Source organism: Rutidosis leptorrhynchoides, chromosome 4, assembly GCF_046630445.1.
Source record: "Rutidosis leptorrhynchoides isolate AG116_Rl617_1_P2 chromosome 4, CSIRO_AGI_Rlap_v1, whole genome shotgun sequence".
In the NCBI taxonomy this organism is placed as follows: Eukaryota; Viridiplantae; Streptophyta; class Magnoliopsida; order Asterales; family Asteraceae; genus Rutidosis; species Rutidosis leptorrhynchoides.
The window spans coordinates 349,813,776-349,831,760 of NC_092336.1; the positions used below are offsets into that span (position 1 = coordinate 349,813,776).

The 17,985-nt window shown below is 32.3% G+C and overlaps 1 protein-coding gene across 1 annotated transcript; it reads right to left on the bottom strand.

Annotated features, from left to right (window-relative positions):
* Positions 1–6,655: 6,655 nt before the first annotated feature.
* Positions 6,656–7,971, bottom strand: LOC139841756 (uncharacterized). The gene is made up of 3 exons (XM_071831961.1): positions 7,812–7,971; positions 7,484–7,700; positions 6,656–6,869 (listed from the first exon to the last, which is right to left on the bottom strand). Exons 1-3 carry the CDS (start codon positions 7,969–7,971, stop codon positions 6,656–6,658), a joined length of 591 nt encoding a protein of 196 aa, XP_071688062.1.
* Positions 7,972–17,985: the final 10,014 nt, after the last annotated feature.

The following is a 17,985-nucleotide window of genomic DNA, read 5'->3' on the forward strand; positions in this document are numbered from 1 at the left end:
CGCATCAATTAGGGTGTATGTTCCCTAATTCTTAGATTACCAGACTAAAAAGGGGCATATTCGATTCGATAATTCAACCATAGAATGTAGTTTCGATTACTTGTATCTATTTCGTAAAACAGATATAAAAGTAGCGTATGTATTCTCAGTACCAAAAATATATATTGCAAAAGCATTTAAAAGGGAGTAATGAAACTAACAATACTGTATTTCGTAGTAATTATGCATATGATGGCATTGAACAAGTGCAAGGTTGGTCTCGGATTCACGAACCTATATTAAGTATATATATTTATTTGTTTGATCAATATCTATTTAATAATTTAGGTCACGTCGTAGTGTATCACAATCCTAATGCTCGAGATTATCATGCAAAAATCAACAAAAGTTATCTAATTCAAAATGACTTCCAAAAATTGTATAACATAAATATAGTCGTTTTATATATTTAAATATATCTATCAGATTTTATTAGAGTAATTAATAAAAGTCATTTGTTAATAAGTATTTATATTTAAAATTTATATATGATAAAAATATACTTTTATATATTTTAAATAATAAAATTTATAAAGTTCACTTAATATCATAAAATATAGTGTATGTAATATTATATTACATGTGGTAAAATATCTATGTATCACATATTCATTTGATAAAATAATATTGATAATAATAATAATAAGTAAAATTTGTATTATTTTGTATTAATAATAATAATTATTATTATTCAACTAATAATAATAACAATATTTATATTTACTAATGACGATATTAATTATGATAAAATGATAATTCTAATCATGATAATCTTAATAATAATATTGGTACTTTTTAATATTAACATTAATAAAAATAATATTTAATAATAATTTTATTCAAAATGATAATTTATAATAATAATAATACTAAAATGATTATGATATTTTATAATAACAGTGATATTTCTATAAAAAAAAAGATAATCTTAATAAAAATGATGGTTTTAATAATAATGACGATAAAAATAATAAAATGATAGTTTTGATAAAAATATTAATTATTTTAATAATATTAAGAATAATAATAATAATAATAATAATAATAATAATAATAATAATAATAATAATAATAACAACAATAATATTATTGATTATTAGATAATAATAATAATAACGATAATAACGACGATAACGATAACGATAACGATAACGATAATGATAACGATAACGATAATAATAATCATATTAACAATAATACTTTAAAATTATAGATAATTCAATTGATGATATATTTTAATCTGTTCATCGAAATCATACACTTTCTAAATGAAAAGTTATTAATTTTTTTTTTGCCAGCTTTCCAACGACATGCATATCATATACTTTATCTCAATCGCATATGTATCAAACTCATGATCTATCATAAACTATTTAACGATGAAATTAAACATACAAGCATGCATAATCATATATACTCGAGCACTAGTCAGGGATAGACTAACAATATATAAAAGTTAAGTTATGAGTGCTCACGTATCAATATTGAGATTCAATATTTCAGGAAAGTACGTAGACGCAACGGAGATGATAAACACTAGATTGACTTCGCGAGCATACCCTCGACTATACCCATAACCTCCATAGCTATAACCCATAATTTCCTTAGCTCTATCCCTCTTAAAAAATTCATTTTGAAAACACGCGAGCAGAACCTCATCGTAGTATTTTATGTATAATACTAATAACAATACTACTAAATAAGATTTATAATAATAATATTAATCTTAATAATAATAATAATAATAATAATAATAATAATAATAATAATAATAATAATAATAATAATAATAATAATAATAATAATAATAATAATAATAATATAAGTATGAATATAGAGAGATATCGAGTGTATGAATTGTGCATCAGAAAAATCAGGACGTTCGAGCTTTAAAGAATGTTTTTCCCACCAACCCCCATGCGATCGCATGGGGTTCAAGTGCTAGAGCCATGCGATCGCATGGGCTCATATGCCAGCTCATGTTCGCTCAATTATGCTGTCGACACTCAATTAAATATTATTAACTATAAATAAATATTTAATCTATATAATTAATTATATATTATAATATATTTACGTGCATAGTAAACTTGTAAATTTAGTTCCAATGACTCGTATGTTTACTCTCGACCTATGTCATGGTTTCGGTTTCTCGAACGCATTTTCGTACACTTAGAAAACTAACACTTTACGTTACATGACGTGTACCTTTAACAATAACTAGACTAAATCATCGATAGACTATTTTATCTAAAGTATAATCTCTTCATTTGAGTGTTGTGATCATTTGCTTCTATAAATCAATGAATCGTTGTTCACCAAAATATATTATTTTAAAACAAAACGTTTTATGACTATGTTATTATTATATCTCGTTACATTGTAAAGTACACATATATATATATATTTTTATCTCAAAATATAAGTTTAAAATATTTATAATATAATATTTAGTTTTTCAAAAGTAACTATATTTCAAGACTCATTTATAATCGTTTAAATGATAGAAAATATTATATCATTTTACGGTTGCGTTTTTGAAACACTATATATATATATATATATATATATATATATATATATATATATATATATATATATATATATATATATATATATATATATATATTTGTAATTTAAAATATATAGCTTTAATTAAGTTCTTCAACCTTCACTAACAAAGTATCTTATAAAACATTTTGATAATAAACTTCTTTCCAAATTGAAAATGTTTTAGTATTAAATCAAATAAATATAATAACTTTTGTTTTCCAAAACTAATAAATATTTAAGAATTATTTTGTTAAAGAAAATTAAAATAATGGAAAGCGTTATATCGTGTTTGAAAAGTAAAATTTATATATAATAGGTTTCAAGTTTTTTTAAATCACTGAATATTGATGAAATGTGAGATAAAGTCCAAAGGTTAAATGAACGTACGAAATCATCTTAAGATAAAAGTTAAAATAGTTATCTTATTAAAATCACGAGGAAAATGTTGTAAAGCATGAATTGAAAATCAAATAGGAATTTCCACTAATATTTGTCTAGTACTCGATAATTGGCATTTTGTTCTTACTTGTAAATCACTTTACCATTTATTCCGAATACCGTTAAAAATAAAAGGTTTCCTAAATCAAAGTGGACCTCTCAACATAGACTCGTAATCATACAATGTATGTGATAAATCAATCATTTGATATTATCTTCTAATTTCATCAATAACCATATTGAAACAAATACGTTTATGTAAAGTATTATACGTTTAATACTTTGTTAATATTCCTAAGTTATTATATATACATATACCTATATACCAAATAAATAACGGTTCGTGAATCGTCGGAATTTGGTCGAGGTTAAATGAATGTATGAACATAGTTTAAAATTCTTGAGATTCAACTTAACAAACTTTGCTTATCGTGTCGGAATAATATAAAGATAAAGTTTAAATTTGGTCAGAAATTTCCGGGTTGTCACAGATTATTGGTTAGTTTGGGCGCGGTTTGTGCTTGGAAGTGCATTTGGGTCGAAATTGCACTAAGTGTCAATTGGGTTAGTTTGTAAGTCCACCCTAATTGTGTTATTTGTATTGTGATAATGGAATATGTACTTTCCATTGGCGAGTTGCGGATTATTCGGTAGCACTCTTCAAGACGACAAGGTGAGTGTTAATATCCTATGTGCATATGTATGTGTAGGATGGGTGCGGGTCGGGTGAAGTGGTTCTCGGTTATAGAGCTCACTTCACTTATAGGTGGATTTGATAGACTTGTGTAATAGGTCCAATTGGCACGGTTGTGCGTTTTGGTTGACCACCTTTGGCGAGGTGCTCACTTTGTGTGTATGTTATCACATGTGCTTGTGATGTAGATTATATAACCCCAATGGCTCAGGGTTGATATTGAGTTGCGGATTCACGATGACGCGTGTAGTTCGGTCATCTTATTGAGGTAGTAGTCTCGTGTGGATGCGGATTTACTAAGGCTCGTGTAGTTCGGCCAACCTCGATGTGTTGTAGTATTGAAGATAGTAGTCTCGTGTGGATGTGGACTTACTAAGGCTCGTGTAGTTCGGCCAATCTTCTTTTGGTATTGGGTTAAGGGGTTAACCTTGGGCGTTTTACACTTTATTGTTATATATATCGTTGTATTATTGTGATGTATCTAGCCCTCCTGGTGTAGCTTGATGGCGTTGTTCATATCTTTGTTGGTGAACTTACATTGTTGATATTGTTAGCTTGTTGTATAGCGCTTGTACGGTATACTTAGATTAGCTTGATTTTATGCTTGGATGCTTTGGTATGTACTATTTGATCATTGTGTGGCGTGTCCATTTTATGCATATATATGTACGTAGTATATTCTCACTCACTAAGCGTTAGCTTACCCTCTCGTTGTTTACATTTTTATAGATTTGCGTGGATGCGGTGGCTCGGGTAAGCGTGGGAACTAGTGGACTCGCGTAGTTGCTTTAGAAGACGTGCTTTTGGATTGATTAGGATTGGGTAGCATATCCCCAATCGCCATGCTCGGTCTTTATTTTTTGTTAAAACTCACGTGGTTGAAAACTTGTATTTTGTACGAAAGTCGTAAAACGGCCGATGTGGGCCTGGTGTCGTAAAACTCGTTTTATTATTAGAACGCGTTAGTTTTATCTATTATAATATGTTGTGAAAACCATTTCATCTAAAAGTGTAGGGAAGTGGGAGATCTTTAATGGAAAATTGGAAATTTCGAACAGAACCTGATCAGCCTTGTGCGCGCCGCGTACCCCTCTGCTGTATAAAAAAAAAATTCTTGCGTATTCGGTTGGATAACGGGTTGGGTCGTTACAATATCTGAAACTTATGATGTTATTGTAACACCGTACTTTTTACACATACTTTTTTTAAGGACACTCACGGCGGAAGACTTATTAATTACACATCATATATTTAATATGCATAAATATACGATTACAAAAATAACAGGTGTTACGTTATTACTACAAACCATTTCAAATATATTGTGTATTACAAAAAAATCAGAGTGACATTGTGTCAATTATCATCAGTCACCCTACTATACCCACAAAAGCTACTAATACACACCTGCAGAGCAAAACACTGTGGGAGAGTTAGCATAACGCTAAGTGAATTGCAATATCTAGGTGGACATCACTACAAGCATCAAGCACAGATTAAAAGCACTGGTTACTAAATCATTTAAATACATACACAAGAGGACCGGCAATCCATAGCTGATCAAGCTAGAATCTACCGATAGCCCCCGTTACTGAATCATTGGTATAGTTTTCCAAACGTGACGCACTTGTCATTCACACTATACCACTACTCAGTAACTCACGGACCCAACACTATTACCCGACACTAAGGTAAATAGGGTTGACCTCTTGCGCCCAAAACACTAGGATGTTGGCACTGGTACGCACATAATCACATATGGTCATAGCATGGGTCACAAACTCATTACACAGTCTAAACATAAACATGGCGCTGATCACTGTATAATCACATCCATAAAGATAGTCCCACTCACCTGGAAGCTCAGTGCTCAGTTGTCTTATATCGCTGAGCCTTCGCCTTTCCATTTATCACCTGAGAATCATCACAAAATATCCCAAGTTAGTATTGTATCTAAGTGTTGAAACACAATTTCACATTCAACAGAAAACATTCACAACAGACAAAGTTTTCGAGCACTACAAACTTTTCGAACAGCATAAGGTTTTCGAGCACCATAAGGTTCTCGAGCACCAAAGTTTTTCGAGCAGTACAATGTTTCCGAGCACTAGGGTTTTTGATCAGTGTTCTCGGGCACCAACTTTTCGAGCACCTTCATCTTCACCAATAGCTCGCTAATGAAGGTGATTTCATGCCCAAAAACCCCATTTTCACATGTTTTGGTCAAATTTGAGTACAAGGAAACATACATAACATATATACACATATTTCTGAACCAACAACACTATGATCTAACACTCATACAAAAGGTTCAGGATCAAAGTACCAAAATCCCCAATTTATACAAACATGAACCCTAACACTTAAATTACCATTTTTACTAGTTCTTAATCTAATTCATGGCATCATTAGATCATAAAACATATATCAAACATGTTTCTAAGTATAAACATGATCACAAACACATTCATAGCAAGAATCAATCATTATAAACCCATTTTAACCAAACCCATATAAAATTCATATCAATTCGTAAAAATCAAAGACACTTATCTTGTTATAATCCTGAAATCACAAAGGATTAGATGCACCAAGATTCAATCTTCAATTTGCACTTGTTAATTTTAGGGATTTAGTGAGTAGAGAATGATTTAAGGTTTGCTACTTGCTGAAAGTGGTAAGGATAATAACGTATAGATATATATATATATATATATATATATATATATATATATATATATATATATATATATATATATATATATATATATATATATATATATTTAGGTTTCATCACATATAGGTAAGCTCTCCGTCTAACACACGGGTATTTACCAGTTATCTGAACCTCAAAATCTTGAATAACTTATTTATTCTTAGTCCAAATCACAAAAGAAAAAATGTTCCGTGACCCTTCTCATAAAACGCACATTATTCCACACTGACACTTTTAAATACACACATTCTCTCAATGTAAAAAGTAACTAGTCGTTGACGAGGATCTGCATACATCTTTTGTCGATCTCTGGCAGCTTTCAGCTTTTCAAGTGCGATAGCCACTTTTTTCGCAGTCTGCTGCACAATTTTCGGACCCGCAAACTTCTTTTCGCCTGCCTCCAACCAACACGATGGAGTTTGACACTTTCTACCATATAACATTTCATAAGACGGCATGCCAATACTTTAATGATAGGAGTTGTTGTAAGCAAATTCGACCAAAGGCAAATGATAATCCCACGATCCACCATATTCTAACACACAAGCCCTTAACATATCCTCTAAATTTTGAATAGTTCGTTCACTTTGGTCGTCATTCTGAGGATGATAGGTTGTACTGAGGTTGACACGAGTACCCAAATTCTCTTGTAGACTATTACAGAAACTAGACACAAATTTCGAATCTCTATCTGACACAATAGACAACGGTATCCCATGTTGTGATACTATTTCATTTAGGTACAACTGGGCTAATTTGGTCAACAAAGCTGTTTCTCTGGTGGCTAGAAAATGCGCACTTTTGGTTAAATGGTCTACTATTACCCAAATCATATCATTTCTTTTCTGGGTTATAGGTAGCTTTGTCACAAAATCCATAGTGATATATTCTCACTTCCACTCTGGAATTTCTAATTGATGCAAAGACCCATAAGGTTTCTGGTGTTCTGCTTTCACTTGGACACAAATATGACACTTTTCCACGTATTGCGCGATGTCTGCTTTCATATTTGGCCACCAATATAACACTTTCAGAATAGATACATTTTTGTACTACCGGGATGCACAGATAATCTTGATTTATGTGCTTCATTTAAGATTAAATCTCTCAATCCACCAAGTACCGACGCCCAAACTCGTTCACGATAAGTCTTTAATCTTCGAGAATCATCTATCAATTCTTCTTTTCTTTTCCCCATTTGTTCAGATTTCAAATGTTCATCTGGTAATGCTTTGAGTTGAGCTATCTTTAATCGATCCACTAAATCAGATACAATCTCAATTCGCATAAATTTTACACTGTCAGAGGATTTCTTACGACTCAATGCATCAGCCACGACGTTTGCCTTTCCAGGATGATATCTGATCTCACAGTCGTAATCCTTAAATAGTTCTTGCCACCGTCTCTGGCACATATTCATCTCTTTCTGTGAAAAGATATACTGTAAACTTTTATGATCGGTGCAGATGACACAGTGCGTACCATAAAGATAATGTCTCCACAACTTTAATGCAAACACTATTACATCCATTTCTAAGTCATGTACCAGATAATTCTTTTCACTTGGTTTTAACTGTCAAGACGCATACGCAATTACACGAACTCTTTGCATTAATAAACAGCTCAAACCAGATAAGGACGCATCGCAATACACAACGAAGTCGTCAGATCCCTCAGGTATGGCTAACACTGGTGTTTGACACAATAAACTTTTTAAAGTTTGAAATGCAGTTTCCTGTTCTCTACCCCACTGAAAAGATACATCCTTTCTAGTTAACTTTGTTAAAGAACTTGCAATCTTTGAAAATCTTTAATAAAGTCGGTAACCGGCCAATCCTAGAAAACTTTTAATTTCAATCAGATTCTTTGGTGAATTCCAATTCATCACAGCTCCAATTTTAGATGGATCCAATTTTATACCTTCCGCACAGATAATATGACCCAAAAATTGAACCTCACGTAACCAGAACTCACACTTTGAAAATTTTGCGTGCAGTTGTTCACATTTCAAAAGTTCCAACACTTGTCTTAAAATGCTCAGCATGCTCGAATTTGGATTTGGAGTACACTAAGATGTCATCAATAAACACGATAACAAACCTTATCCAAAAACATTCTACACACCCTATTCATGAGATCCATGAAAATTGTTGGAGCGTTGGTTAACCCAAATGGCATCACTAAGAACTCATAATGACCATAACGAGTACGAAATGCGGTCTTAGGAATGTCAGATTCAGCAACATGAACCTGGTGATATCCCGAACGTAAATCTATTTTCGAAAAGAATGAAGCTCCATGAAGATAATCAAACAAGTCATCTATCCTAGGAAGCGGATACTTATTCTTCACTGTTCTTTTATGTAGTTCACGATAATCTATACACAGTCAGAGCGTACCATCTTTCTTTTTCACGAATAACACTCGTACCCCACGGCGAAGAACTCGAACGAATGAACCCGCAGTCCAACAATTCTTGAATTTGGGACATCATTTTAAGAATATCGGGAGGAGCTAATCTGTATGGACCTTTGGCAACTGGCGTAGCCCCTGGCACTGACTCGATATTATATTCAACTTATTTGATCGACGATAAGCCTTGCAATTCATCTAGGAACACTTCTGGATATTCAGACACCCCAGGAATATCAAAAACTACCTTCTTTTCTTTCTTTACATCGGTCACATAAGCTAAGAAAGAATCACATCCCTTAGCCAAGGATTTTTGAACTTTCATCATCGACATTAACGGACAACATAACCCACCGCGATCATCACGAGCCACTACCCATTTTCCACCGTTCATCGGATAAGAGATAATCTTCATATGGCACGTAATACTGGCCTTATGGTCGCTAAGCCAATTCATGCCTAACACTACATCAAAACTTGCTATAGGCATCACTAGACAAATCACAAGAAAAAGACTACCCTCTATGTCAATAGTAATTCCAGATACACACATTGTGACTGGAACAGTCCTACCATCACCCACTTCAACACTTAAGGGTTCAATAATTACGTTAACAGGCACATTCAACTTAGCACAAAAATTAGTTGACACAAACGAGCGATTTGCTCCATAGTCAAATAGTACACGAGCCGACACAGAATTTATTAAGAACATAACGGTGATTGCATCGTCAGTAGCAGTGACAGCATCTACTAACATTTGAATGGCTCTAGTTTCAGGCGATGAAGGATTCTTGCGCTTCTGCCCCACAGAGGAAGCAGATGATCCCCAGTTGACACAATACGTACCCCCGACCTGGACCCTGCCCCGAAATAAACCTTTCTTGCAGCTGGACACTCTGCAGATCTGTGACCCTCTTTCTGACAATTCCAACACACATTATTCTTAAATGAACAATCTTGAGGCTCATGTCCCACTGTACCACAACGTAAACACCGTTCGTCAACGTTGAACACTGCCCACTATGTGATGACTTACACATTCTACACCATGTCTTCTGACTACTTGACACTGATCCTCCTTGACTAAATTGTCCTTTTGGCTTAAACCGACTTGACTTCTTGGATTGCTGGCTCGACTGATTTGCTGCTGATTTCACTTGCGACACTCTTTCAGTTTTCGCACTTCTGGCCTCCTTAATATCACTTTCAGTAACCTTCGCTAACATATGAGCTTGTGACAAAGTAGTAGCAAGTTTGGTGATCGTGCGATACTCAGGTCGCAAAACTTCCACAAAACTGTTGCACTCTGGACTGTTCATCAGGTATCCACTGATGCACGAACCTTAACTTATCCATAAGCTGCTCAAACACTTCATCGATTGTCATATCTTCAGTCATCGTCATTTTCATAAACTCTTGCTTTAGTTGGTTAATGTCAAATGTAGCACAATACTGCCCCTGAACCTTTGCATCAAATTATTTCCAAATGACCTGATTGAGTGTCTCTTCTGACAGCGGAGCAATGATTGTATTCCACCAAACCATAGTCTTATAAAAATTTCTATCATTAAAATTCTATATTTCACGAGATAGTCTTATAAAAATCTCTATCATTAAAATTATATCTTATTATTTCTTTCCTAAGAGATAATACTTGGTGTTATGCGAGGTGTATATGAAATAGCTTTATTTTTTACTAGGAAAAACTATTAAATACGATACAATTTTACACAAGATATTTATTTATTTATAGAATGGATATACTTAAACCTTGCTACAACACTTATAGGCAGTGTACCTAATCGTACAGTAGTGTAGTTTTTAGTAAGTCCAGTTCGTTCCACAGGAAATCTTTTAAACAAAGCTTAACGCTATATTAGTTTTAATTTATAAAAATACAAATATATATATAAGTAATATTATTATTATTATAAAGGGGGGTTTTTACCGTTTAATGACCGGTTTGTCGATTTTTAAAACTTTAGTCGCAATTAAAACCTAATGTAAAATATTAAAAATAAATAAAAGACTAAATTTAAAGCGTAAAGTAAATAACGATAATGAAATTGCGATAAATAAAAGTGCGATAAAATAAAATTGCGATAATTAAAAAGTACGAAAATTAAAAGTGCAATTAAATACAATAACAATAAATAAAAGTGCGATAATTAGAAGTGCAATTAAATATAAAATAAAGGAAATTAAATATGAAATAAAAGAATTATGCTTATTTAAACTTCCGTAATCATGATGTTTGACGTGTTGATTTTAGTGTATTCCCATGGGTTAATTGTTCTTTGTCCTGGATTATTTAATATGTCCATACAGATTTGTCCATAATAGTCCATCAGTCATAAATATAGAGAGCGAAAGCCTTTGTCAAATTATTCTTATTCCCGAAGTCAAATATTCCAACTAATTGAGGATTCGAATTGTAACAAGGTTTTAATACTTTGTTTAATGAATACACCAGGTTATCGACTGCGTGTAAACCAAGGTTTTACTACTTTGTTAACAATTACACCAATTACCCTTGAATGTAATTTACCCCTGTTTCAACAAGTCTATTAACTATTAATCCAGTTCCGTGTCCGGTAAAATGAATAATTATTGGTATTTATAGATATCCCGCCCACCGTACCCAGTCAAGCGTATGTGGTTATATATAAATACATCAAATTATAAGTTTGTATATTAAATTAACAAGGTATTGTTTAGTTAATATAAAACCCATTAATAGCCCATAGTCTAATTTCCACAAGTGTCGTTCTTTTATCCAAACCCCAATTATGGTACAAAGCCCAATTACCCAATTTTAATATTTTTAGCCCAATATCATGATTACTTCGGTATTAAATAAGCATAATAATAACTTAGCTACGAGACATTAAATTAAAAAGGTTGAACATAACTTATAATGATTAAAAATAGCGTAGCGTTACACGGACAGAATTTCGACTTACACCCTTACAACATTCGCTAACATACCCTTATTATTAGAAATTAAAATTAAAATTAAAATTAAAATATAAATTATATATATATATATATTTACGTATATAGATAGAGAGGATGGATATATGGATGATTTTTACGATCAAAATGCGTTAGCTTTTATAGGCATTTTTGTCCAGGTAAGCTCCGCAACTCGCGGCCTTTTTGTTCTTCAAACTCCGCAACTCACGGAGTTTGCATTTACAGCTCACTCCATTTTGGATCTTTACTTGCCGACGTTTTATTATATAAATATAATATATATATAATTTATATAATTAATTATATATTATATTATATTTATATACATAGTTAACTTGTAATTTTTAGTCTTTTGCGTCGAGCGTTGAGAGTTGACTCTGGTCCCGGATCCGGATTTTCGAACGTCCTTGCGTACAATTTAATATCTTGTACTTTGCGTTTTGAATCTTGTACTCTTGCAATTCTGAGACGTTTCTTATCAATAATTGGAACCTCTTTGATTGTATTTTGTACTTTTGAGCTTTTTGGTCGTTTGCGTCTTCAATTCTTCGACTCTGTCTTTTGTCTTCACCTATTATTATTTAAACGAATATCACTTGTAAATAGAACAATTGCAACTAAAAGCTTGTCTTTCATGAGGAATAATGCTATGAAATATATGTTCGTTTTTAGCATTATCAAATATTCCCACACTTGAGCGTTGCTTGTCCTCAAGCAATATAGTCTTGAAATACTAGAATCACTTCTTTATTCTTCACACTTTGTACATCAGTGATTTCTTTATGGCGGTATAAACAATGGTAGTAACGCTGTGGTTTACAGTCCCACATGACTATAAAAATTTAGATCCATTAAGGAAATTGGATCTTTATGAAAATATTTGATCTTTTGAAAATTAAATCTAGTTTTTACCCTAGATAAGTTTTCCGGAATAACCCTTCACTGGTGTTTGCAAAATATTTTTGTGGGTTTGGTGGGTTTCAGATTTGAAAATTTTAGCTCAAAACTTATGGTTTTGTGTCACCCACTTGCTAACCTTGTATTAGGAAAGCAACACGTCCAGTATACTTGCTCCGTATATTACCTTTCGATAAACTACCATCCGGTTGTAAAGGAAAGCGTTGAACAAGCAACTGTTAAGGCAATGTCCCCTGACATGCTTTTAATTATGGTCTATAACGTGTCGGACGCAATTACTATCCTTTGTAGGAGCAATAGTAAAGCTCACCCTTATAATTTTCCGGTCTGGCACAAGGTCCTGTCTTTGACCATGCTATGCAACCACCGTTCTTACGGTTGATACCCGATTTGGTTCAGGTGACCTAATGAATTCTAGGTGAATTCCTAGGATTTTATGTTCAAAGGTAATGAACGCATTGAAAATGGGTTTTTAGAAAACAAATCGGTTTGTAATTTTGATCAAAATATTTTCTCGTTCAAGCTCGAGTTTAGATATCATTGAATTCCATGAGTTTGTAATTCTCAATCTTTAAGGTCAATCTCTAGGATTAAGTAATATCAGTCTTAAAAGCTGATTTTTTGATCTTTAAGGAGATTATCCTTTCTGGGGATCTGATTCATTAGTCTTATCAAGCTAATTTGCACGGCGTCCTCCCCATTTTACAAGACAGATCCTCTCATGGTTAGGATAAGTCTGACCACTTGGCGACCCTGTTTGATGCTGAGGTCCGTGGATTTCCTGCTGATTTTAGAGATGACTTTTCTAGGTTTTTCGTCAACCTACAGCTGGTCTGGACGACAACTTCATGATCTAAATCAAGAAGCGCGTTTCTTTTTCGGAAGACTTTACTTCCTTTTAATGATGGAATTGATTCATCGTGTAGATCCATCTTTTCTTTCAAATATATTACAGTAAATTGGGTAAAACTTTTTAGTTTAGTCCAAAACAAAAGTATTTTCAGTTATTTGTACAAAAATATGTGATATATAATTTGAATAACTTGGTAAATATTTCCCACACTTGGCTTTTATTTTCCTTTCTTTGCCTTTTTATTTTCCTCTATTCCATTCTTAAATGAATTCTAACATTTTGGTTTGTTTCTCAATTTATGTCCTTTCCAAGGTAACAATAATTTCGGTGTTAACACCTAGTTTTCATCGTTCATAAATATGTATAAACATGATTTTGAGTTCATTTAATTGAAAATTTTAAAATTTTTTACTAGAATTGGGTAGTCAGTATATAAGACTAAGGCTGTTCTTTATTATCAGAGAGCACTAGATTCTAATACAACTACTGCTTTACTAGTATTTCTAATGGTAACCAAGTGTATAAAGTAAAAATTTTAAAATCTGAAAGAATTTAACCCCTTCCCACACTTAAGATCTTGCAATGCCCTCATTTGCAAGAAATCAATAACAATTTAAATTATTGAGGGTGATTAGCGCAGAAAAATGATTAAATTTTACCAAAGTTTCCAAACATATTGGTGTTTGTTTGCTGAATGATAAATGGTGCATATCATTTGTTCATTCCATCTTGTTGTTATTTCACATATATTTTGCATCTTGTCGTCAAAATTAGTTGCTTTTGCTGAACTTAATGCCAGTCTTTGAAAATGCATTGTTTTACCCTCTTGTGTACATAAGATAAACTGCAAACATATATACATATTTTTGAAGTTTGGTATATTACCCCACATTCAAAAATTATTAAAATCTAATAATAAAAGTTAGAAAATTATAAAAACTATTACAATATTAACATAAGTGTTAAATGTAGTAACATTACAAAAATAAAATAAACAAAACTAAATAAACTATGGTTGATACTGATACCAGTGGGGGTTCCATGCATAACCGTATGTGTTATAGAATGCTTCAGCTGGGTTATAAGTAGGATACGGTGGTTGGATCTCTATAGACCAGGGAGGAAATACGGGCGTTGGAGTAGGAATATAGTTTCTACCTATATGTTGGCAATGAGCTATGATTTGGTTTTGATGAACTTGCCAATCTTCAAATGCTCGATGTCTAGCATTTTCATACTCTTGTGAAGCTATAAACCTTTGCATTTCTGTCATTTCATTTCCCCCTCCCACATTACCTGGCTGTTGATTTCTCTCAACCTGTGGATGTCTTCCATTATATCTTACTGCGGCGTTATTTCGCCTCTTCAAAACCTTAGCACCATGATATACATTTAAACCAATTGTATCGTGGGGTTCTGGTTCTTCGATTAATAATCCCCCTGACTTATATCCACATCGAGATACTCAGCAATTAATGTAATAAATATACCACCTCCTATTATACTGTGCGGTCTCATCCCCCTAACCATAGCTTATAAATAATAACCCACACAATAAGGTATACTTACAGCGCTTTGTGGGTCCCGAATACACATGTGGTAAAATAAATCTTGCTCATTTACCTTTTCCTTATTTTTACCTCGCTGTGTAATCGAGTTCGCTAGAAACCTGTGAATTACTCTTAACTCAGCTCTATCTATATCCAAATAAGAGTAATTTCCCCCTTTAAATCAGTGATGGCTAGTCATTTGACTCCATACACCATGCGTATCAAAATTTTCATCAATCTTCCTACCATTTAATATCAACCCTCGACAATCTGCAGATGCTAGCTCCTCAGGCGTATATATACGTAAGGCCTGAGCCATGTCTAGTAGAGACATGCTGCGCATCGAACCTCCTAACCAAAATCTAATAAAAGTTCGATCGGTTAAACTAGTTACCCGATCATTTATTTCTATACTACACAATAATTCTTCACACCATACTTTATATACAGGTCTACGCATGTTGAATAAACGTACCCAATCGTTAAAAGTAGAATTACCATACCTCTGTGTAAGTAATTCTCTAATTGGCTCGGCCAATTCTACAGCTTCTAACGGTTCCCATTCTATTACCCTAGGTACTTCAACAGCTTTAGAATGAAGAGTGTGCAATCTCCTTTGGTATTTTGGATAATCTATCCAACGTCTGTCTAATCTCAAGTTCGGGTGCAAATCTTCCACGTGCATATCTGAAAATGTCATAACTGGATGAGGTATATCTTGTTTGTAATAGCTATCAACATCCTGTTGTTCCGCATTCTCAGGAGGAGCAATGCGAGCTTGGGATGAAGATTCACCCCTTTCAGTCTGCAAAATACATCAAACACAATTTTTGTGCATCCAAATATGCATTAGTGTAAGCAAAATCATCAATCAAAATAATTACAATGACATGTTCAATTTATATCAAACTTATGCTCATTTTCATATTTTTATCAAATCTACACTTTTTCAAATAAGCATATACAAAAATGTTTGCCAAGTTCATAAGCATTCAACTCAAATATCATGTCAAAATAATCATTATTAGCAATTAAACAAGTTTCAAATGGCATTATCTCTCAAAAATCAAGTTCATGAATTTTAGACTTGAAAAAGTCCACTTTAATTCTTAAAAATCATGTTTAGGTTCAAAGTTTGGATCATTTAACTACCTAAACATGTTACACTACTTAATTTAGCAATAATTCATGACAAAAATCGGCCATAACCTGTTTATATCAAAAAGTCCCAAATTGCTCAAGAACACAAACCCTAGATTACACAAAATTTGAAGTTTAAGGCTTCTAATCATGTTAAATAGCATCAATCTAGGTTATACAAGCATAATACATAAACAATTTAATTATAATTACACTAAAAAGCATCAAAATCGAATTGGGTATAAAATTGCTCATGAACACTAATTTTTGGATTAAATGGTGTTTTGGTGTAGAAATTTACCATTTTCCTTGAGTAATTCCTTGATAGCATTCTTCTCAACATGATTTTGTGAAAGATTTGATGAAAAACGGCCAAAAATTACGAATTTGAGAGTGTTTTTTGTGTGTGTTTTTCGCAGTTTTTGGGTGTTGTTATGTTGGGGACTGGTCTGTTCGGCCTTTTTATTTTTTTTTCTGTATTTTTGGTTCTCCGCAAGTCGCGGAGTTTGATTTTTTTTTTTTTTTTTATAAAAAACCTTAACTTATAAAACAATTAATTAATTAATTTTAAAATTTTGTTTCCCTTGTTGTTTAGGATGAGGTCGTTTCGGAACGATGTCCTAGTCCGTCCCTCGACAAAATTTTAAAATTTGTCTATTTAAAGCGCGGTTTTAAAAGCAAAGATTTTTGGGTTTTTTAATGTTTTTGGCATACTTTAATTCAATAAGATTAAAAATAATGATAATAAAAGTTCTCGTCCCTCCCTCTGGTAAAGCAATTTCGGTTCAACGACCTAGTCTTCAACTCACGACGAATTTTAAAAATCGTATTTTTAACTTAATGAGATAAAGTAAATTTTTGTTTTTAAATTCACACCAAACTTAAATTTAAAATGCATAAAATTAAAAAAAATTCACACCAAACTTAAATTATATTTTTATTTTTATACATACAAACTTATATTAAAAATATTAATTTTTCAAATATTTACAATTTTAAAAGTTTACAATATTTATTTAATATTAATTTATTAATTTTTTTTAAAAACATGGTAAAAATAAAATTAAAAATCTTTTTGGCTTTTATCCCACTTTAATCAATCAAATATTATCAAAAATATGCGCCCCTCTTTTCGGTAAAGTAATTTCGGTTCCATGACCTAATTTAACTCATGACGAATTTTTGAAATATTTTGAGTTTGATTGATTAAAGATATTTATACCTTAAGAATAAACGGTAAATTTCGCAGTGATGTAATAAATTTTTGTATGATATCAATAATTTCGGTCGTAAGACCTAATTTTATTGAATACCAATTTAATACTTTATAGCGAACAAATTAGCGTTTATTATCAAAAGGTTAAAAATAAAAAAAAATAAAAACTGTACAGACTTACCTGTGAAATATATTCTTAGTGATATGCTCTAGCCCACTCATAAGATAGTCGGACTAATTGATTTTCTATGGCTACATAGGCGTAACCTCGAGCATTTAATGTTTTTTCTTCTAAACATATGAACGGTCCGTCTCTGCATAGAGTAACAAATTCGGTATTTGAATAGGTTTGATTATTTAAACATTTACCTTCGTGTGACCATTTTCCGCATTTGTGACATTTTTCAAGGTGTCGTGCTCTTCTTTTCGCTGCGGATTTTGATTTTCCTTTACCAAATTGTAACTTATTATCTTCGC